This window comes from Bufo gargarizans, chromosome 4 (assembly GCF_014858855.1).
Source record: "Bufo gargarizans isolate SCDJY-AF-19 chromosome 4, ASM1485885v1, whole genome shotgun sequence".
NCBI lineage: Eukaryota > Metazoa > Chordata > Amphibia > Anura > Bufonidae > Bufo > Bufo gargarizans.
The window spans coordinates 214,646,830-214,670,967 of NC_058083.1; the positions used below are offsets into that span (position 1 = coordinate 214,646,830).

Genomic DNA, 24,138 nt, shown 5'->3' on the forward strand with positions numbered 1-24,138 from the left:
GAAAATGTTAAGACCTTTCTGCAAATCATGTAAATAGATACCTGCTCAGCTGGAAAAGGTCAGGTCTCCACCGCCAAATCCTGCCCTTACTGGCTTGATTAAAGTCCCTGAGGACAGGAGATGTCATTAAAAGCTGGGCCGAAATCTCACATGTGCACCATTACCGTGTTAATTTCCTTATGGCTTGTAATTATGTTATTTTCGGTCAAGCCAGAGGGGCAGCATTTGAGCATGCAAAAAGTGACTTGTTAGCAGAAATTGAGGCTGAGCATCAGCCCCATAAGGTTTTAATGAGGATCTGTCACAAGGTTTTACAATATGAACTGAATACATTTTTTTTTTTCCAGACAACTGTTTTTGACCAGCAGGGGCCATCCTGAATACTATGTTCTGCTTCTGTTGCACAATTAGACACTTTGCAGGACATTTATGAAGACCAGCGATTTAGACGCCAGTCTTTGTCCCTGCTGCGCTGGCCAGCCACTACATAAATTAGGCGGACTTTACACTTGCGTATTTAAAAACTATTTAAAATAGGAACCCGATATGGACTTTGGTACTCACTTCGGATTCCTTTTTTTAAATGTTTTTAAATACGCAGATAGGAATACCATAGTCATTCACTGAAGACTTGCGCAACTTCGTGCGATATGAAGTTTGGCTACACGGAGTTAATACATTTTAATGCTGCACAGAAACAGCATTAACATAGTACCATAGTAACATCTAATATATAAAGCTGAGTGTATATGTGTATGTGTTTATATCCGCTAAAGGAATCCGCACCGTTGCATTTAAAATAACGAAATTTTGCACAGCCGCCTCCTGTGACTCGGGGGAACGTCATAGACTATGTTTTGAGTGGAAATTTTCACCCCGCGCTTTCCAATTATTTGCCAAAAAATACGCTTTGTAACCTAACCGCCAAACTACAGTAGTCTGTTGGCTGTTGTTGCAGTTAGCCTGAAAATTCATCAGGTTGTATATAGCAACCAATCACAGCTCAGCTTTTATTTTGCTAGGTGTGGAGGTCTCTGCTAAGGGGGCAGGAATTGATGGAGGTCACTGTTAAGGGGGGCAGGTGCTTCGGAGGTCACTGTTAAGGGGGTGAGGGACTGTGAAGGTGACTGTTAAAGGGACAGTTGTCACGGTACCTCCCGTGTCAGAGGTTAGAAGATCCGGGAGATTGGCTGCATGTGGGGTTAACTGACAGTCTCTTTATTCTCAGTATTGTTATTTGGTAACGACCACACCTCCTGTCAGGTGCAGCTTGTGGTCATTACTGCATTCCCTATTTAGCTTGATCTCACATTTCAATCCATGCGTTTGATATTCTCTGCTTGGATTTGGAAGAGTTGGTGTGTGGACCTTTCCTGTGTTTCTGCTGATCCATTTTCTATAAGATAAGTTGTACTGCTCTTTGTATTTGGTTGTTCCCTTGTGCTTGTTGTTACTAGGCCTCAGGGAGATGCTGGTTCATTCACCTGGGAAGGAACCAGTTGTCTTATTCCTTGTCACTACCTTGGGGCATTTCGAGGCTCCTAGGGTTTAGGTTCCGGCATATGTATTTTCCCACCTTCAGGGTCAATAAATACTTACAGGAGTCAGGGCCAGGTTTAGGGGTTTCCTAGGAGGTGACCGTTCCCCTCTCCCTAGCCTTGAGGCCTAGTTCTTTGTCATTCCCCATCTGTTGTTATTCTGGTTCCCTCCCCATTATTCGTGACAGCAGTGCTGTGGAGGTCACTGTTAAGGGAGCGGGGTACTGTGGAATTCACTGTTAAAGGGACAGGTACAGTGAAGGTCTCTGTTAAGGGGGCAGGGTACTGTTGAGGTCACTGTTAAAGGGGGCAGGGTACTGTGAAGGTGACTTTTAAAGGGGCGCGCTGTGGAGGTCACTGTTATGGGCGCAGGGCACTGTGGAGGTCACTGTTAAGAGGTGGGGTGCTGTGGAGGTTAATGTTAAGGGAGCGTGGCCCTGTGGAGGTCATTGTTAAGGGGTAGATCACTGTGGAGGATCACTGTTAAGGGGTGGGCCACTGTTGGTCTTTTTTAATGTGGGGTGTTGTGGAGGTCACATTTTAAGGGGTTGGGGCACTGTGGGGGTCAGTGTTGAGGGGTGGGGTGCTATGGAGGTCACTGTTAAGGAGGCAGGGTGAGGTAGAGGTCACTGTTATGGGGGACATTGTCTATCTTATAACGACACACACAACCATTAAATGAAAATAGTGGAAATATACCAATGCGAAGCCGGGTTCTTCTGCTAGTAGTTTATAAGGTTGAAAAAAGACAACTGTCCATCCAGTTCAGCCTGTTATCCTGCAAGTTGATGGACAAGCCATCAACACCATGTCATTGACCATTGAAGTGAAAGAAATAGCACCCTCCCTCTGTTAAACCACTTAGGTGTCACAGTTGCTATTTTCCGCAACATCTACAGTAAGGGTTTAAATGGCTAGGATCTAATTTCCTGCTTGTATGATCCTAGCTGTTGCTGCAGGAGCCTAGCTGTGCATTATAGCTGTGATCCTGCAACTGATTGCATGGGTACTGTGACTGAGAAGAATGCCATAATAGTATGGTGACGGACCTGTGAGGACACACGCCAGTGACGTAATTGTAAGTTAAGGAGTTAAAAAAATCTTAGACCTGTTGGGCTGATATTAAAATTAATATTGTGTAAGTTCAGCTCAAGAGTGTGATAGCATATGAGTCTAATATAAGTGCAAGCTAAACTCAATCTCCTCCCACTGCTAAAATTTCACAATGCTCACTTAGTGTCCCTGGCTCTGCAGTAATACAGAGTTAATATGCAATGTGTAATCCCAAAATGCTGTGTCTAAATAGGTAGGAAATAGTTAAAAACTGGCAGCCTGTTAGTGGTATTGCCATAGATACAGGCCGGACCTGTCCCTTTTGGCTTATTTTTGCAGGTTTAACCACCTCCCGACCGCTGTACGCACCGATGCGTCCGGGAGGTGGTTGTTTAGTTCCTCCTGGACGCATCGGCGCGTCCTCTCGCGAGACGCGAGATTACGTCACAGCCGGCCCGCGCATGCGCATCGCGGGCCGGCATTTCGCAGAAGACTATTTCGTCAGCAGCCTGCCGGCCACGATCATTGGCTGGCAGGCTGCTGATTTTTAAAAAAACCAATCAGCAGCCATATAACCCCACATATTAGTAAATATGATGGGGTTATATGGCTGCTGTGCTCCTCTGCTCCTTCTTTTGGTCGGTTGGTTCCAGCAGAGGAGCAGAGGAGCACATCATTACTGTGAGTACCCACCACACCACATTTAGCCCCCAGATCACCCCAATTAACCCTTTGATCACCCCTTTTATCCCCCCCTGTCAATCACTAGTGAAAGGAAAAAAGTGATCAGTGCAAACTGTCACTTTTTTTTTTCACTGTTATTGACCGTTAGGTTTTAGGTATAGTTTAGGTCCCTTGGTTAGGTAGTTAGCGATCAGTTAGCGCCCAGCCCACCGCACCGCAGTCCGTTATTCGCTGATTAGCGTATCGCTAATCAGCATTTGTACTTTTATAGTATCTGAAAGTGATCAAAACTGATCACGGTCAGATCTATAATAGTACTAGTGTCACTTTAGTTCGCCCTCCACCCAAAACGCAGTGTTTGCCCGATCAGGCCTGATCGGTCGCCCACACGTGCGTTCGCCCACACCCGCCCCACCGCAGTGACAAAAAATTTTTTTTTTTTTGATCACTGCACATTCACTTTACACGCACTGCGGCGATAAAAAAAATCAGTTTTGATATTTTTTATCAACCGCAGCAGCCTCCGGTACTTCGCTAGCCTCCCATTTGTAAGACAGGCTTGCTTTTTTTTTCTTGGGTAGTCTCAGGGAATACCCCTAAATTTAGTTGCCCACATGTCAAACAGGGGGTATTCCTCTGAAGAGGCCTACAGGCTTCTGACCCAGTCGGATAAGGAGTGGGAACCCTCATCTGATGAATCCAGCGGGTCAGAATACGAACCTGTAGAAAGCAGTGGCTCTCTGACCCAAAGTTCGGACGAGGAGGCTGAGGTCCCTGATAGCAGCAGGCGTACCCGGCCCCGTGTCGCTAGACCACAGGTTGCGCAGGATCCGCTTCAAGAGCAGCAGAGTGGGGCTGGTGCTGTCGGATTACGTGGTGAGGCATACACCAGCAGCCCAGCCCTTCCTGGACCTAGTACCAGCACTGCCGTACAACCTGGTGAAGTAGCGAGCACCAGAAGGGCAGTTGAAGCTGGTACGGTGGCACGTGCAGTATTGACCCCGTCGCAGCCACCGCAAAGACGTGCCCGTAGAGCCCCTAGAATCCCAGAGGTGCTGGCAAACCCTGATTGGCAGTCCCCAACTTCAGCCGCACCCGTAGTTTTCCCTTTCACCGCCCAGTCTGGAGTTCGGGTTGAGACAGCTCAGATCGATTCGGCCCTGGGATTTTTTGAGCTGTTCTTGACTGCGGAGCTTTTAGACTTAGTCGTGGCAGAGACAAACAGGTATGCCACACAATTTATCACCGCTAACCCGGAAAGCTTTTATGCCCAGCCTTTCCGGTGGAAACCAGTCCAAGTTTCCGAATTTAAAACTTTTCTGGGCCTCCTCCTCAACATGGGCCTGACAAAAAAGCATGAATTGAGGTCATATTGGTCCACAAACCCGATTCATCACATGCCCATGTTCTCTGCTGCTATGTCCAGGACACGATTTGAGGTCATCCTGCGTTTCCTGCACTTTAGCGACAACACCGCCTCCCGTCCCAGGGGCCACCCTGCTTTTGACCGGCTCCACAAAATTCGGCCCCTCATAGACCATTTCAACCAGAAATTTGCAGATTTGTATACCCCTGAGCAAAACATCTGCATAGACGAGTCCCTAATACATTTTACCGGGCGCCTTGGCTTCAAACAATACATCCCAAGCAAGCGCGCCCGGTATGGGGTCAAATTGTATAAGCTCTGTGAAAGGGCCACAGGCTATACCCACAAATTTCGGGTCTATGAGGGAAAAGATCAGACCCTGGAGCCGGTCGGTTGCCCTGACTACCTGGGGAGCAGTGGGAAGACAGTTTGGGACTTGGTGTCACCCTTATTCGGCAAGGGGTACCATCTTTATGTGGACAATTTCTACACAAGTGTGGCCCTCTTTAGGCATTTGTTTCTAGAACGGATTGGCGCCTGTGGTACCGCGCGAACTAGTCGCGCAGGCTTCCCCCAACGGCTCGTTAGCACCCGTCTTGCAAGGGGGCAGAGGGCCGCACTGTGTAACGAAGAACTGCTCGCGGTGAAATGGAGAGACAAGCGTGACGTTTACATGCTCTCCTCCATTCACGCAGACACGACAATACAAATTGAGCGAGCAACCCGTGTCATTGAAAAGCCCCTCTCAGTCCACGACTATAACCTCCACATGGGAGGGGTCGACTTCAATGACCAGATGTTGGCTCCGTATTTAGTTTCCCGATGCACCAGACGCTGGTATAAGAAGGTGTCTGTATATTTAATTCAATTGGCTCTGTACAATAGTTTTGTTCTCTACAGTAAGGCTGGGAGAACTGGATCCTTCCTCAAATTTCAGGAAGAGATCATCGCGAACCTCCTGTATCCAGGAGGTTCCGTGGCCCCATCCACCAGTGTAGTTAGCCGTCTACACGAGCGACACTTCCCCAGTGTCGTTGCTGGTACCTCAAACCGACCGCCACCCCGAAAAAAATGTCGTGTCTGTAGCAGGAGTGGAATAAGGCGTGACACCCGCTATTTCTGTCCTGACTGTCCCGACCACCCTGCCCTATGCTTAGGGGAGTGTTTCCGAAAGTACCACACACAGGTACACCTAGCATAGGGATCACATCTCACCAGGATAGGCACACAGGGCTATTAGGGCCCATTCACTCACAGCTGCTGCAAACGTCTCCTTTCACATGGGACAAAGTGCATAACGCACTTCGCCACATCTTTGGGCGATTTGCGCTTTGCACATTGACCCATGGGGAAGGAGAGGTTTGTTCTATAAAGGTAAAAAAAAAAAAAAAAAAAAAAAACAGGTAAGCAAACAGGTTAATGTTTAGTTCCAAAAGTTAAAGTTACATGTTCTGTTCCAAAGTTAATAAAAGTATTGCGTTGTGGCCTGGTTTTTTTTTTTTTTTTTTTTTTTTTTGTCTTTTTACCTTCCAGGTGGACCAACCGATCTACTAGCTGCAGCACCGATGTGCATTCTGACAGAAGCATTGCGCTGCTGTCAGATTACACGCAAGTCGGTGTATGCGGCGCTGCAAGACGGGATTTTCTCCTCTGCAGTGACAGATACGTTTGCCAAGGCATACGAGCTGAGGAGGAGGCGGCGTTCCTATGCTTTGGCAAGCATTTTGTATATATATATATATATATATATATATATATATATAAAAAAAAAAATCCCGGCAATGATTTATTCATCCACATCGATTGATGCGAATGGAGAAATCTGGTTTGCCAGGGCATACGAGCTAAGTGGGTATGGATGTAGGGCGGAGCTCCTATGTCCTGGCAGACGCCTTTCCCCTCCATTTTTTTTTTTTGGCAGAGATTTTTTCATCCACATTGATCGATGCGAATGAAGAAATCTGTGCCGTTCATTTTTTTCTTTCAGCCCAGAGGCTGAACGGAAAAAAAAAATCTCATTACCTGTATGCTCAATATAAGGAGAATAGCAGAAACTCCTAATGCTGGCCATACATGTAATGATTGCGGAGACCCTCAAATGCCAGGGCAGTACAAACACCCCACAACTGACCCCATTTTGGAAAGAAGACACCCCAAGGTATTTGCTGAGGGGCATATTGAGTCCATGAAAGATTGAAATTTTTGTCCTAAGTTAGCGGAAAGTGAGACTTTGTGAGAAAAAACAAAAAAAAAATCAATTTCCGCTAACTTATGCGAAAAAAAAAAAAATTCTATGAACTTGCCAGGCGCCTCATTGGATACCTTGGGGTGTCTTCTTTCCAAAGTGGGGTCACATGTGGGGTATTTATACTGCCCTGGCTTTTTAGGGGCCCTAAAGCGTGAGAAGAAGTCTGGGATCCAAATGTCTAAAAATGCCCTCCTAAAAGGAATTTGGGCCCCTTTGCGCATCTAGGCTGCAAAAAAGTGTGACACATCTGGTATCGCCGTACTCAGAAGAAGTTGGGGAATGTGTTTTGGGGTGTCATTTTACATATACCCATGTTGGGTGAGAAAAATATCTTGGTCAAATGCCAACTTTGTATAAAAAAATGGGAAAAGTTGTCGTTTGCCAAGATATTTCTCTCACCCAGCATGGGTATATGTAAAATGGCACCCCAAAACACATTCCCCAACTTCTCCTGAGTACGGCGATACCAGATGTGTCACACTTTTTTGCTGCCAAGGTGGGCAAAGGGGCACATATTCCAAAGTGCACCTTTCAGATTTTGCAGGCCATTTTTTACACATTTTGATTGCAAAGTACTTCTCACACATTTGGGCCCCTAAATTGCCAGGGCAGTATAACTACCCCACAAGTGACCCCATTTTGGAAAGAAGACACCCCAAGGTGTTCTGTGAGGGGCATGGTGAGTTCCTAGAATTTTTTATTTTTTGTCGCAAGTTAGTGGAATATGAGACTTTGTAAGAAAAAAAAACAAAAAAAAAAACATCATCATTTTCCGCTAACTTGTGACAAAAAAAAAAAAATTCTAGGAACTCGCAGTGCCCCTCACGGAATACCTTAGGGTGTCTTCTTTCCAAAATGGGGTCACTTGTGGCGTAGTTATACTGCCCTGGCAATTTAGGGGCCCAAATGTGTGAGAAGTACCTTGCAATCAAAATGTGTAAAAAATGCCCTGCAAAATCCGAAAGGTGCACTTTGGAATATGTGCCCCTTTGCCCACCTTGGCAGCAAAAAAGTGTGACACATCTGGTATCGCCGTACTCAGGAGAAGTTGGGGAATGTGTTTTGGGGTGTCATTTTACATATACCCATGCTGGGTGAGAAAAATATCTTGGTCAAATGCCAACTTTGTATAAAAAAATGGGAAAAGTTGTCGTTTGCCAAGATATTTCTCTCACCCAGCATGGGTATATGTAAAATGACACCCCAAAACACATTCCCCAACTTCTCCTGAGTACGGCGATACCAGATGTGTCACACTTTTTTGATGCCAAGGTGGGCAAAGGGGCGCATATTCCAAAGTGCACCTTTCGTATTTCACCGGTCATTTTTTACAGATTTTGATTGCAAAGTACTTCTCACACATTTGGGCCCCTAAATTGCCAGGGCAGTATAACTACGCCACAAGTGACCCCATTTTGGAAAGAAGACACCCCAAGGTATTCTGTGAGGGGCATGGTGAGTTCCTAGAATTTTTTATTTTTTGTCGCAAGTTAGTGGAATATGAGACTTTGTAAGAAAAAAAAAAAAAAATCATCATCATTTTCCGCTAACTTGTGACAAAAAATAAAAAGTTCTATGAACTCACTATGCCCATCAGCGAATACCTTAGGGTGTCTACTTTCCGAAATGGGGTCATTTGTGGGGTAGTTATACTGTTTGGGCATTGTAGAACCTCAGGAAACATGACAGGTGCTCAGAAAATCAGAGCCGTTTCAAAAAGCGGAAATTCACATTTTTGTACCATAGTTTGTAAATGCTATAACTTTTACCCAAACCATTTTTTTTTTTGCCCAAACATTTTTTTTTTATCAAAGACATGTAGAACTATAAATTTAGCAAAAAATTTATATATGGATGTCGTTTTTTTTGCAAAATTTCACAGCTGAAAGTGAAAAATTTCATTTTTTTGCAAAAAAATCGTTATATTTTGATTAATAACAAAAAAAGTAAAAATGTCAGCAGCAATGAAATACCACCAAATGAAAGCTCCATTAGTGAGAAGAAAAGGAGGTAAAATTCATTTGGGTGGTAAGTTGCATGACCGAGCGATAAACGGTGAAAGGAGTGTAGTGCCGAAGTGTAAAAAGTGGCCTGGTCATGAAGGGGGTTTCACCTAGCGGGGCTGAAGTGGTTAAAGACCAGTCTGGCGGCAGCCAGTGTGAGAGAAGGAGTTTAGGAGACTGACTGCAGCCTGTGAGGAATCTACAACCTCTGAGAGAAAACATTAAAGGGTAACTGTGTCATATATATATATATTTATTTGCTAGTTTATTAGAGCTAGGCATGTATACCTGAGTTAGTCTGTCAATGATTGTCAAACGATCTGTAATTACCTTATAATAACAGCTTTCATTAATGTCCTCTGTCCCTTTCCACTGCTCCCTTAAAAGACAGTTGCTATGGCTTGTCTGTCTCTGGCTAGGAAGAGGCGAAGACAGAGGGGCTCACACTGCATGCCTGCATTAGGCTTCAGAGTGAGGAGTAGGGATGAGCAAATCGACTTCGGATGAAACATCCAAAGTCGATTTGCATAAAACTTTGTTTCAATACTGTACGGAGCGAGTGCGCTGTACAGTATTAGAATGTATTGGCTCAGATGAGCCGAAGTTATTACCTTGGAACCGAACCCCAGTTCGTAAAATGGTTTTCTATAGTATAAATCAATTTCTGAAGTTATTATACGAAGTCTCGCGAGACTTCACGAAGTAATAACTTTGGCTCATCAGAGCCAATGCATTCTAATACTGTACGGAGTGCTCGCTCCGTACAGTATTGAAACAAAGTTTTTTACGCGAATCGACTTCAGATGTTTCAGCCAAAGTCGATTCGCTCATCCTTAGTGAGGAGGCGTGTCTCTCAGTAATTCAATCTGATTGGCTGGCAGGGAGCTTCTGGCTACAGCAAGTGTGTATGGGAAGTGAGGGAAAGCAGTTTTGGCCTCAAAGAACTGGCAGAGGAGCCATCTTGAGAAGGTCCTCATATTGTAAATGTTTAAACAGCCGTAACTAAGGGGAAAACTCAAGGAAAACAGTGTGTGAAGGAACTAAAGATTGCTTTATGCATAATGCTGCTGCAGCAGTAACATATGCAAAAAATTTTTTTTAATGAAAACATGACAATTACGCTCTAAAAACAATTACAGACGGTTTAGGACCGGGTAAATGTGTATGCAGGGACAGTAAAGATAACCTTGGACTTTGCTGCATGTGTTAAGGGTAAATTGCGACCCCAACACACATACACACACACCCACTGGGACCTGCACGCCCATGGTCAATTTGAAAAGATTGCGGAGTGTTTAGAGAGAGACTCAGGGAGTACTACTATCAGAACTGTTCCTATCATATTTGTACTGCATCGTCTATCATCCTTAGTAAAGAGACTGTCCTTTGTTATCACTAAACTGGACCTGATCATTACCACCATCCAATTGCTGGCCCCTAAATCTGCACTCCTGCCTTGCACCCATCTACCTAATATCATGAGCACTCTACTTAATACCAGACAGGAGCTCCCCAAAAGGTAATGGAGGAAAGAAAGAGTGCAAAGGAGAGTTCGAATGAGGACTGTCACTGTGAACCACTACAACTCCTATCAGTGCCATAACTACCACTCCTCCCCTCCCAGCTCTTCCCCTATATGCTTGCTGTACATAGACTGAAGAGAGGGCAAGTTTAGTTCCATCCATAAGAACTTAGGATGGCATGGAAATAATGACGACCAAGGTTTTTTTTAAATCTTGCAGTAACCCAAACTGCTGGTAAATCTTAAAGGAGCAGCATCCTTTTTAAGATGGGCTCTGGCCCTCACCATACATCCACAATTAAACTGGAACTGGATTATGAGCTCTCTCACTGCAGAGCCAGGATTGGAAAAGGGCAGCTTGTACTGAGCAGTATGAGATTTCAGCAGTAGCAGAGGAAGCGATATACTGAAAGGAGCTTGTCTGTTAGGCTCTAGGTGGTGTAAGAAGGAACAAGGGGCCGTCATTGACGGAAGATACATGTCACGGAGGTTCCTGACCTCGGTGAGGTAAGAACCGGGTTTTTCCCTGAAGTGTCAGTTTTGCAGTTGCAGGCTGTGGACTGCGGGTGGAAATCTGCTGACCAGGTGAAGGCTTTTTGCACTGTGGACTTTGTGTGATGTGAACAGGCACCAAAACTAAACACCGTTACTTTTGGCTTGTATTTTCCTATGTGTGAATAAACACTGAACTTTGCTTTACAACCTTGTTTTTGCCTCTGTACTGCATCCGCTTACCCTGCCTACCAGAGCAAATCCCCACATTTGGTGTCGGATGCGGGCAAACGCAGTGAGGCAGGCCTGAAGGCCGAAAAGCAGGGCCGATCCTAGGGTCACAGGCGCCTGGGTGCAGAAATATTTCTGGCGCCCCCACATGGGCGTGGTTATCTTACTAACTCCTCCCCTTTACAATGTTTCTATGGCAACAACTTCAGCCCCCAACTTCAGCCCCACGAACCGGCGGCTCGGCTTAAAAAAAAAAAAAGTCAAAAAAAAAAAAAGTCCCGGCGGCTCGCTCGGCCAGGGCCGGACTGGGGATAAAAACCAGCCCTGGAAAAAGTTGCACACCAGCCCCACAGCATTGCGTCATTATTTACTTGTTTATAATAGGAGAAAGCATTCATTTTAAAACACGTGTGTAAACACGAATATGAACTTTGCCCCACGATAGCTCTTTTGTAGAACCCCCATAAAAACTTACAATTACTTGGCTTGGCCCTTGGGGATCTCGGACGCCACTTCAACACTTTGGCCGGGGGCTCGGCGGAGCTGATGTTGTGCTTTAACCTAATGAGAAAGATTTCATAATAAGGATTTGGAGAAAGGGCAGAGGGATAGCAGAGCAGGGAGAGGCTGGTGCTGCTACTAGGGGGTCATACCATGGGGGAGTAATAAAGCCCACCATAATGCCCCCCCAGTAGTAATAATTCTCCTTATAATATGCAAAACATTTGTAATGCCCCCAGTTGAGCTAATGTTCCCATAATGTGCCAATATAAAATACCCCTTCTCAGTGCCCCCGTAGATGACCCCCATAGTGCCCTCCCCTTCCCCATAGTACCCACCATAATGTGTCCCAGTATAAAATGCCCCTATACAGAGCCCCCATATAAAATATCTTCTTTTTTAGCCTCAGTAGATGCCCCTATAGTGCCCCCCAATAATCTGCAGTAAGATGTGCCCCCATAGATGCCCCCAATCATGTGCCAGTAATAAGAGCCCCCCCACCATCATGTGCCAGTAGCCAGAGCCCCCCCATATCATGTCAGTAGCCAGAGCCCCCCCATATCATGTCAGTAGCCAGAGCCCCCCATATCATGTGCCAGTAGCCAGAGTGCCCCCAATCATGTGCCAGAAATAAGAGCCCCCCCACCATCATGTGCCAGTAGCCAGAGCCCCCCATATCATATGCCAGTAGCCAGAGCCCCCCCATATCATGTGCCAGTAGCCAGAGTGCCCCCATATCATGTGCCAGTAGCCCCCCATATCATGTGCCAGTAGTCCCCCCTTATCATGTGCCAGCCCAGTAGTCCCCCCTTATCATGTGCCAGCCCAGTAGTCCCCCCTTATCATGTGCCAGCCCAGTAGCCCCCCTTATCATGTGCCAGCCCAGCCCAGTAGTCCCCCCTTATGTGCCAGCCCAGTAGCCCCCCTTATGTGCCAGCCCAGTAGCCCCCCTTATCATGTGCCAGCCCAGTATTGTACCTATATAAAAAAAAAAAATATAATAATACACTTATACTTACCTCCAGCAATGCGATGCGATGCAGGCCGCCTCTTCCGTCTGTGTCCCTCGCTATACGGCTCAGGCGACGCGATGACGTCATCGCGCCGCCTGCACCGGCCTGAGCTCTGATAGGCTGCCAGCACTAAGCCGGCAGCCTATCAGAGGAACAGGAGGGGACACACCTCTCCCTCCTCTGCCGCAGCACAGGCATCTGTATTGCCGTCCTGAGGACGGCAATACAGATGACTATGGAGATGAGCGCTTCCGCAATGGAGGCGCTCATCTCCTGCTCTGCCCTGCCGCCGGCCGCGGCCGCCCCCACTTGTCACCAGGGCCGCGGCCTTGCGGCACTCAGGCTTGCCGGCCCACCGGGAAATTTCCCGCTATCCCGGCAGGCCAGTCCGGCCCTGCGCTCGGCGCCTTTCGGGTGACAGCGCTGGGGTGCGGGGCACCCACTGCACCCCGTGTAGGATCGGCCCTGCCGAAAAGTTTTTGTTTTCCCCGACACAAGTGTATGACTTATATCAAGCTGGCAAGGTTGCGACCTGTGTCCCCTGACAAAATGGAGGCAATCGTGAAGGCCATCGTGGAGGCTAACTTGCAGCAGCAGGAGGCTAACAAGCAGAAGCAGGAAACTAACCAGCTACTATTGCAACATGTGATGGCGTTGCAAGCTGCAGGAGCGTCCCACAACGCCCATGATGCCTGGAAAGCTGTCCGTGCGGCGATCCCTAAGATGACCCCCTTGGATGACGTCGAGAAAAATTACCCTGAGACCAGTGGGCTGAGGTTGTCGCTCCGTTCCTGGCGTCTGGACCCCAGCAAGTGTTTTTTGATCTCCCCGATGATCAAGCGGCCAACTACCTGACCATTAAAGGTGAGATCCTGGCGAGACTGGGGGTGAATGTGTTGGTCCGGGCCCAGCGGGTGCATCAGTGAGAATTTAACCCGGCTGAACCTGCCAGGCCACAGTACTATGAGCTATTACACTGGTTGCAAAAATTAGCCAACATATCCCCTAGTGGGATATGTTGGCTAATCTCTCAATTTTATCATCAGTTTGAGGATTTAGTAAGTCTGCAGAGTGCACCTGTCTTTGCTATTACTATATTGTTATATTGATAATTACATCCACATAATTGCTATCTTGTGTAGGATGTCTATTGTGGTACTTATGGTCCGCCGCGGGCATCCTCCACTGTATGCATTTTTGCTGGGGATCGCTATTAACAATGGGCCACAAGTGCAGGATTTGCTCCTCTGTTTATATATGGACAACTGCATGTGGGTTTGAGAACTTCCTGCCTGTTTAACAACACACCATTTGTTTGGATATAGAGATACCTGGAGGTGTATAAACGCCAATTTAAATGAGCCTGTTTTCCATCCACAGGCTACATTTAGGTGCACCTGCAATGCCTGGGCCATATTAGCCAGTCTTAAGTGGGACTCGCAGACTCCTCCCACCTCCCATTGCTAGCATGGTTTAATGCTGGAGGTAACTGGTGAGTTGTCTGTGAGTCGGACCTTTACGCTCCTGTAATCTGCCCACTGGCTCCTGGTATTGCCCATATAGCTCAGGTAGGTGAGTGTTAGGACCAGAGCTACTTGAGAAACCTTGGCGTGGTGCTCGGGCTAAGACATGTCCCCTTAGTGGGATATGTTCGCTAATCTCTCAATTTTATCATCCGTTTGAGGGTTTAGTAAGTCTGCAATGTGCACCTGTCTTTGCTATTATTATATTAAAAATGGCTGCAGCCTCACGTTTTGACTCCCACTGCTATGCTGGACCGTCTGCTGGCGGATGTGTTCTGTGTTCTTGCCGTACCCTCTCCAGCACTGGATAGGCCAAGTATTTCTGTGTAATGCCTTGGAGATGGTCAACCTGGTCAAGCGCTACGAGGCCACCAGAAATCTACCGGGGGGTTCTTTTGGGAGGGGGCCAGTCAAACCCCGGAAATCTCCACCCCAGACCCGGCGGTCGGTGCCAGCTAGACCCACCCGGGACATACCCCCTGCAGATCCAACCCCGGTGGTCTGCTGGCGTTGTCAGGAGCCTGGACACATAAGGGCCGACTGTCCCAATCGGGGGGAACCCATGGACACCAACTATGGCTACTGCCACTCATTATATGCCAGAAAGTTGTATGCCACAGGAACCTCCGAGACTATGGACAATAGCCACTTGTGCCAGGTGGAAGTGGGGGACACTCTGGCGGTGGCACTGCTGGATTCAGGAAGCCTGGTGTGCCTGGTAAGAGCTGCCCTGGTGCGGCCTGCCGAGTATACTGGCCGAAAGGTTGGCATTGTCTGTATCCATGGGGACTTAAAGGACTATCCTACTGCATTGATCTGTCTATCAATGGTGGCCGACAGGTGGACTCATGAGGTGGCCGTTGCCACAGGGCTACATTATGAATTAATAATTGTGAGAGACTTCCCCGGTTTCCCGTCACTGTGGCCTGAGGTGAGAGTCACCAATACACATGAGACAGATGTAACCCTAGCAGAGTGGCCCGGCTCAGCGGGGAGACCAGAACCCTGGGAACCTGAGTCCGAAGGGCCAGCGGTAGGGGTGACCGCCACTTCGGTGGAGGAGGGGGAGACAACCCCGCTAAGTGTGATGGTATGAGACGTGGAGGACTTGCCGCCGGGTCCGGAGTTAGCAGACCTCAACGTCTCCCGAGATAATTTTAGTACAGTACAGCACAAGGACCCGACTCTAGCTCGAGCCTGGGAAAATGTAGTAGTGGTTAAAGGGTGAGCCGCAACAACCGGAGGCCGAGTCTATGTTGCCCCGTTTTGGTGTTCAACAGGAGATGCTGTATCGAGTAAATAAACTACAGGGTTACCATATTGAGCAGCTGGTGGTGCCCAAGGCATATCACAAGCTCGTGTTGGATTTAGCCCACCAACATGTTCTTGGGGGACACCTGGGCCAGCAGAAAATGCAGGACCGGATTCTGCAGCGCTTCTACTGGCCCAGTGTGTTCAGAGAGGTAGAAGAGTATTGCAAGTCTTGCCCAACCTGACAGACAACCAGCCCCCAGCCACATTTCCGTAGTCCCCTGGTCCCTCTCCCGATTATTGAGGTTCTATTCGAGCGGATCGCTATGGATCTCATAGGCCCAGTACCAAAGTCAGCTAGAGGGCACCAGCACATCCTGGTCATCCTGGACTACGCCATGCGGTACCCTCAGGCGGTGCCACTGAATCATACGTCCACAGGAGAAATCCACGGCACACCATATGCATTACATCAATTAATCGTTTTTAATTCATAGTATTCTATACATCATTTTTGTGTTCCATCCAGAGCAATTTGTTCGAGCAATATAATTAGTTAAGTAATACAACCCCAACGTTTCGGTCGGTGTCGACCTTTATCAAGGGATCTGTAAAGAATATATAGTAAAAATGATAAGTATTATGTAATACTTATCATTTATACTCTATCATTTTTACTTATAATTCATACTTATCATTTTTACTATATATTCTACTATATATACCATGGTGATGGATCATGTGACGGACCATGTGATAAACGTAGTGACGTCATCAAAGGTCCTATTCCTCACACAACAAGACATAAGAGATGCCGGCTGCGCGAACAAGTGGATTAAGGTGAGTAAAAAATTTTTTAAATTTTTTTTAACCCCTCCAGCCCTATTGTACTATGCATTCTATATTAAGAATGCTATTATTTTCCCTTATAACCATGTTATAAGGGAAAATAATAAAGATCGGGTCCCCATCCCGATCGTCTCCTAGCAACCGTGCTTGAAAATCGTACCGCATCCGCACTTGCTTGCGGATGCTTGCAATTTTCACGCAGCCCCATTCACTTCTATGGGGCCTGCGTTGCGTGAAAAACTCACTAAATAGAGCATGCTGCGATTTTCACGCAACGCACAAGTGATGCGTGAAAATCACAGCACATGTGCACAGCCCCATAGAAATGAATGGGTCCGGATTCAGTGCGGGTGCGCATTGCACCCGCGCAGAAAACTCGCCTGTGTGAAAGGGGCCTTAGTGTCTCCATATTCTGAGAGCCATAGTTTATTTTTATTTTTTGGGTGATTGTCTTAGATAGGGTATCATTTCTGCGAGATGAGACGACTGTTTGATTGCCACTATTTTGGGGGGCATATGACTTTTTGATCACTTGCTATTACACTTTTTGTGATGTAAGGTACCAAAAAATGACTTTTTTGACACTGTTTTAAATTATTATTTTATTTTTACGGTGTTCATCTGAGGGGTTAGATCTTGTGGTATTTTTATAGAGCAGGTTGTTATGGACGCGACAATACCTAATATGTATACTATTTTTTATTTTTTTCTATTTTTTACATTTAACACAAAAAAAGCTGTTTTGAAACAAAAAAAATCATAAATACAAATACGCAGGCACACCACCTTTCGTAGCTGGTAAGGACTTGAAAAGCCAGTGTAGGATAAATAGGCAAACTATTTATTAGTACATTACTAAAAGGAGACCAAAAGTAAAATCACAATAAAATGTACAGAATAATACACATTCAAATAAAATAAAATCAGCTGTTTATAAATAAGAGTCAATTCATACACTTGATTGGTGGAAACCGCCTGATAGGTGGAAGACGTGATGCAACTATCAAAATCAGCAGTTAGTGATGGAAGAGGTAATGTCCCACAGTAACTGCATTCAAACAAAGTGTCCTGCAAATGTATCATTCACTACTGCTGCAGATAGGACAATACCTCACATGTGCTGCAGATAAGAGGATACCTCACAAAAGAATGGTATTGGGGGGCGGGTAGGAAAGTCCAGATACAACAAGGTGTATATAGGCAGGGTTCAGCGGAGTGTATATCAGCAGGATTCAACATATAGTCCTATCCCTGATCAATAACAGCAGCTAGATGTTGCATTTCGTTATAATATTGAATAGATGAAAACCATCATCTATTCAATATTACACTCATCTATTCAATATTATAACGAAATGCAACATCTAGCCACTGTTATTGATCAGGGATAGGTCTACAGTATATGTTGAATCCTGCTGATATACAGTCGTGGCCAAAAGTTTTGAGAATGACACAAATATTAGTTTTCACAAAGTTTGCTGCTAAACTGCTTTTAGATCTTTGTTTCTGTTGTTTCTGTGATGTAGTGAAATATAATTACACGCACTTCATACGTTTCAAAGGCTTTTATCGACAATTACATGACATTTATGCAAAGAGTCAGTATTTGCAGTGTTGGCCCTTCTTTTTCAGGACCTCTGCAATTCGACTGGGCATGCTCTCAATCAACTTCTGGGCCAATTCCTGACTGATAGCAACCCATTCTTTCATAATCACTTCTTGGAGTTTCTCAGAATTAGTGGGTTTTTGTTTGTCCACCCGTCTCTTGAGGATTGACCACAAGTTCTCAATGGGATTAAGATCTGGGGAGTTTCCAGGCCATGGACCCAAAATGTCAATGTTTTGGTCCCCGAGCCACTTAGTTATCACTTTTGCCTTATGGCACGGTGCTCCATCGTGCTGGAAAATGCATTGTTCTTCACCAAACTGATGTTGGAAGAAGTTGCTGTTGGAGGGTGTTTTGGTACCATTGTTTATTCATGGCTGTGTTTTTGGGCAAAATTGTGAGTGAGCCCACTCCCTTGGATGAGAAGCAACCCCACACATGAATGGTCTTAGGATGCTTTACTGTTGGCATGACACAGGACTGATGGTAGCGTTCACCTTTTCTTCTCCGGACAAGCCTTTTTCCTGATGCCCCAAACAATCGGAAAGAGGCTTCATCGGAGAATATGACTTTGCCCCAGTCCTCAGCAGTCCATTCACCATATTTTCTGCAGAAGATCAATCTGCCCCTGATGTTTTTTTTGAGAGAAGTGGCTTCTTTGCTGCCCTTCTTGACACCAGGCCATCTTCCAAAAGTCTTCGCCTTACTGTGCGTGCAGATGCGCTCACACCTGCCTGCTGCCATTCCTGAGCGAGCTCTGCACTGGTTGCACTCCGATCCCGCAGCTGAATCCTATTTAGGAGATGATCCTGGGGCTTGCTGGACTTTCTTGGAGGCCCTGAAGCCTTCTTAACCAGAATTGAACCTCTTTCCTTGAAGTTCTTGATGATCCTATAAATTGTTGATTGAGGTGCAACCTTAGTAGCCACAATATCCTTGCCTGTGAAGCCATTTTTATGCAACGCAATGATGGCTGCATGCGTTTCTTTGCAGGTCACCATGGTTAACAATGGAAGAACAATGATTTCAAGCATCACCCTCCTTTTAACAGGTCAAGTCTGCCATTTTAACCCAATCAGCCTGATATAATGATCTCCAGCCTTGTGCTCGTCAACATTCTCACCTGAGTTAACAAGACGATTACTGAAATTATCTCAGCAGGTCCTTTAATAACAGCAATGAAATGCAGTGGAAAGGTTTTTTTGGGATTAAGTTAATTTTCATGGCAAAGAAGGACTATGCAATTCATCTGATCACTCTTCATAACATTCTGGAGTATATGCAAATTGCTATTCTAAAAACTTAAGCAGCAACTTTTCCAATTTCCAATATTTATGTAATTCTCAAAACTTTTGGCCACGACTGTACACTCCGCTGAACCCTGCTTATATACACCTTGTTGTATCTGGACTTTCCTACCCACTCCCCAATACCATTCTTTTGTGAGGTATTCTCTTATCTGCAGCACATGTGGGGTATTGTGCTATCTGCAGCAGTAGTGAATTATACATTTGCAGGACACTTCTTTGTTTGAATGCAGGTACTGTGGGACATTACCCCTTCAATCACTAACTGCTAATTTTGAGAGTCTTATCACATCTTCCACTTATCAGGCGGTTTCTGCCAATCAGGTGTATGAATTGACTCTTATTTATCCACAGCTGCTTTTATTTTATTTTATTTGAATGTATATTATTCTGTACATTTTATTGTGATTTTACTTTTGGTCTCCTTTTAGTAATGTACTAATAACTAGTTTGCCTACTTATCCTACACTTTGCTTTTCAAGTCCTTACCAGCTACGAAAGGTGGTGTGCCTGCGTATTTGTATTTATTTATTTTACTTTTTATACTGGGTGGGTGACGTAATCCATTCTTCTAGTTGTTGAGCCCTCCAAACTTTGCCCTTTCTTACAAAAAAAAATCATGTTTTAGTGTCTCCATAGTCTGAGAGCCATTATTTTATTTTATTTTTTGGCGATTGTCTTAGGTAGCGGCTCATTTTTTGTGGGATGAGGGGGCACCAAAATGTAGATTCTCTACCGGCCCTGGATAGGTGTATAGTGTGAATCCAGCACAGTAGTGTGTGTGGTGTATGTAGCAGTGCTGTATGCGACAGAGGCATGTATAATGTGCACAGCACAGCTGAGTATGTAAAATGTGTAACACAGTGATATATAATGTGCCACTCAGAGCTGTGTGTGTAGCAGAGCTGTGTATGTAAAATGTGTAACACAGTGATATATAATGTGCCACTCAGAGCTGTGTGTGTAGCAGAGCTGTGTATGTAAAATGTGCAACAGTGATATATAATGTGCCACTCAGAGCTGTGTGTGTAGCAGAGCTGTGTATGTAAAATGTGCAAAAACCCTGATGCTCTCAAAAAGAGCAAGCAATATAAAACATTGTAGTTTGATACCTTTTACCCCTTAAAGACCGGGCCCATTTTCATTTTACATTAGCCATAATCTTTTTATTTTTCCATTCACATAGTCATATGAGGGCTTTTTTTGTGTGGGACAAGATGCATTTTTTTAATGTCGCCACTTAATTTGCCATGTCTTGTATCAGAAAGCAGGAAAAAAAAAAAATTATTTGTGGGTTAAAAAAAATAAAATAAAAAACACACACAATTCCGCCGAGGTTTTTGAGGTTTTGACATCATGGGGTTCACTAAAAATGACGTCTTTATTCTGCGGCTCAATACGATACAAAACTTGTATAGTTTTTATTTGGTTTAATTACTTTAAAAAATTACTTTTCTATATTTCGGTCTATGTGAGGGCTTGTTTTTGTGTAACGATCAGTAGTTTTCTTGGGGGGGAGGGGGCCCTATACAAAAATTTGCTTATTAAAGATTGTGTAGGGTGTGGCTGGAGGTGGGGCATGGAGGCGGGACAAGGGTGGGGCTTGCAGCAGAACATGGTAGGGCCTGTAAGGGGGCCCTTGATTTATTTTGCCCGGGGGCCCTGAGGGCTCTCAGTCCGCCCCTGGTTATAAGTTTTTACATGACAAAATTGTATAGAAAGGTTATTGAATATAATGTTAGGAAAACCTTTTTGTCTCCCTAATGATATTGATCTAGGTGCGCAGGTCCACTCAAGCCATCCAACAGATCTGAAGTAACCTTGAGGCTTACTGGCTCTCAGTCAGATGAGAGCTGGTTTGGAATGTCTCATAGTGCACAAGGCTGCCATTGTAAGGTATGCTGACTCAGCCTGTCATCTGTCTCATGGATAGATTGATGGCTTGCATGTACCTGGCTTTTGGCATATAGCCTTTGTGTGGTTGTCTATTGTATGTCGTAGATAATAGGAGTCCAAGACGCATCCAGCCATCCTCTTATTGCTGTTTCCAAACCATTTTGATGGGGTTTCCATAAATTTCTAGCCTTTTTTGTGAATCAGACACCCTCTCTTCTTTAGAGCAGGGGGTGCCTGGTTTGATGCTCAGGACTCCCATTGACTTTCATTGAATTAAGTTTTACTCGAGCACCCGCAGTTTTTGGCCGAGCACTCAGATGTGCCAAGCATAGTGATGCTAGAGCTGAACAGCAGTTCGTCCAAGCATGCTCGCTAAATACTAGTCCCCACCTATCCCTTGTTTGAACTTGATGGACTTATGTCTTTTTTTCAACTGTATAAACTATGTAACTATATACACAATTAGGGAAATATTTGTCAGTCAAGCTGAGAAGAGCGGGGAGAAACACTGGTGTCTGTCATGAACAACCTTGTGAAAATTTCCAGCAGCATGAACCTGATGACAGGCTCCTATACTATACGCGATGCGTGCAGCACAGACGACAGGCTGTATGTATTGCAATATAAAGTCATGCAAAGATGCATTGGAAACCATTTAAAAATAAGGGCATATTGGTGCATACTTAATTATTTTTATTAGAATTGTTACTATTTATTGTAATGCATTATAGGATATACTTTTGGATCATTAAGGAGAACTCTAGCCAAAACTAAAGTTTTTCATGGATTTCATTATGGAATGCCTTGTGTAAGGGCTACTTTCACACTTGCGGTAGAGGATTCCGACAGACAGTTCCGTCGCCAGAACTGCCTGCCGGATCTGGCAATCCGGACGAAAACTAAGGCTGGGTTCACACCTGCGCGCTGTAAAACGCTCAACAAGGAGAAACCAATGCTTCCCTATGGGAATGGTTCTCACCTGGGCGTTTTACAGCGCGTACGATCGCGCTGTAAAATGCCCGACGCCCCAAGAAGTACAGGAGCTTCTTTGGGGCGTCTTGTCGCGCGTTCCCGTACATAGACTTTCGGGAACGCGCGACAATGGGCGTTCGCTTGTCTCTGTATGCGCGATTGCAAACTGATGCATCCTCATGCATACTGAACAGAATGCTCTCCATTCAAAATGCATTAGGATAAAACGGATCAGTTTTTTTCCGGTATTGAGCCCCTGTGACGGAACTCAATACCGAAAAGAAAAAAGTGTGAAAGTACCCCAAGTCTCTTACCTGTTTTCCACTGGGGTAGGCGGCAGTTACTGCTGATAATTAGATAATCTCTGGTAACACAATTAAAATGAAGCAGATGAAAATACAGCCTTCCAGACTATATACAGTTCTTATGGTTTCTTAGTTTCTGAAGGAGAATATACAGAGGCAGAAATTACATTTTCCTCCCAGCAAGCAGAGAGGATACTGGATCCATGTAGGCCTCTTTTTTACGCCTGAAAAGGGCATCGAAAATGGTAAATGAGACGGGCCTGCCTGCTCCTCCATTTCCCCGCTTATAAAGGGAAAAGTATGGTATTAATAATCTTATGCACATGTATTATGATATTACAATTTTATTAATATATTATTATGTATGTAATGTGTATTATTGCTTATTAGTTACCTCTTTCCTCAGAATAGTATTTAAAGAATGGTGTTGTAGGGCGGTTTGCAAGTTGCTCTGAGTTGCTGGTTAGGCATTGTCTTACAGTTTCATATCCATTCAGCACAATCATAGGGGTTTGCCCAGCCCAAACAGTAATGATATTCCCATATATCTTCGAAAGCTGGGTGGAAAAGGAAAAGAAACCTATTACACAAAAAAAAAACTCACCATAATTCTTCAAGTTAACTGTTACACATCAATATACTAGCATTTGTTCTAATTTATAGAAATTATACTTTATAGAATTATTGGAATATTCAATATTCCAATAATTCTGAGCCCAGCAGCTAGAGATGGCCTTACGGTTCGCCCGGCAGTCGTTTTGCGGCGAACTTTGCGTGTTCATGATTCGCCGAACATATGAAGATATTCGCACCCGCCATATTCTTTTACATTGTGAAGAACTTTGACCCATGACACAGCCATCAGGTGTTACAGGACAGCCAATTGAGCCGTTTCAGCACATGGACATACCCTCTACCTTATAAATAAACCTGATCTGGCCGCCATTTTGCATTCAGTGTTTTGCCAGTGTAGGGAGAGGTTGCTGTGTGGAGCAGGGACAGGCTGTTAGGGGCACCAAACGCTAGCTAATAGGGCCACAAAAGTATTTTTAAGGACTGGTATAGGTGTGCTATCGATATGTGTGATACACAGAGGGGTGCGATATACTTATAATATACTTTTATAATGAGTCAAAAACACATAGATCTACACTACGTGCAGAATTATTAGGCAAATGAGTATTTTGACCACATCATCCTCTTTATGCATGTTGTCTTACTCCAAGCTGTATAGGCTCGAAAGCCTACTACCAATTAAGCATATCTGTAATGAGAAGGGGTGTGGTCTAATGACATTAACACCCTATATCAGGTGTGCATAATTATTAGGCAACTTCCTTTCCTTTGGCAAAATGGGTCAAAAGAAGGACTTGACAGGCTTAGAAAAGTCAAAAATAGTGAGATATCTTGCAGAGGGATGCAGCACTCTTAAAATTGCAAAGCTTCTGAAGCGTGATCATCGAACAATCAAGCGTTTCATTTAAAATAGTCAACAGGGTCGCAAGAAGCGTGTGGAAAAACCAAGGCGCAAAATAACTGCCCATGAACTGAGAAAAGTCAAGCGTGCAGCTGCCAAGATGCCACTTGCCACCAGTTTGGCCATATTTAAGAGCTGCAACATCACTGGAGTGCCCAAAAGCACAAGGTGTGCAATACTCAGAGACATGGCCAAGGTAAGAAAGGCTGAAAGACGACCACCACTGAACAAGACACACAAGCTGAAACGTCAAGACTGGGCCAAGAAATATCTCAAGACTGATTTTTCTAAGGTTATATGG

The 24,138-nt window shown here is 45.0% G+C and overlaps 1 protein-coding gene across 2 annotated transcripts in view; it reads right to left on the reverse strand.

Moving 5' to 3' along the window:
• LOC122936025 (cytochrome P450 2J5-like) overlaps positions 1-24,138 on the reverse strand; it is a 357,425-nt gene that overhangs the window by 188,734 nt on the left and 144,553 nt on the right. For both annotated transcript variants that reach the window (XM_044292019.1, XM_044292018.1), the window contains one exon: positions 22,755-22,917. In XM_044292019.1, coding sequence (XP_044147954.1) covers positions 22,755-22,917 — 163 coding nt within the window. The remainder of the gene's footprint in view (positions 1-22,754; positions 22,918-24,138) is intronic.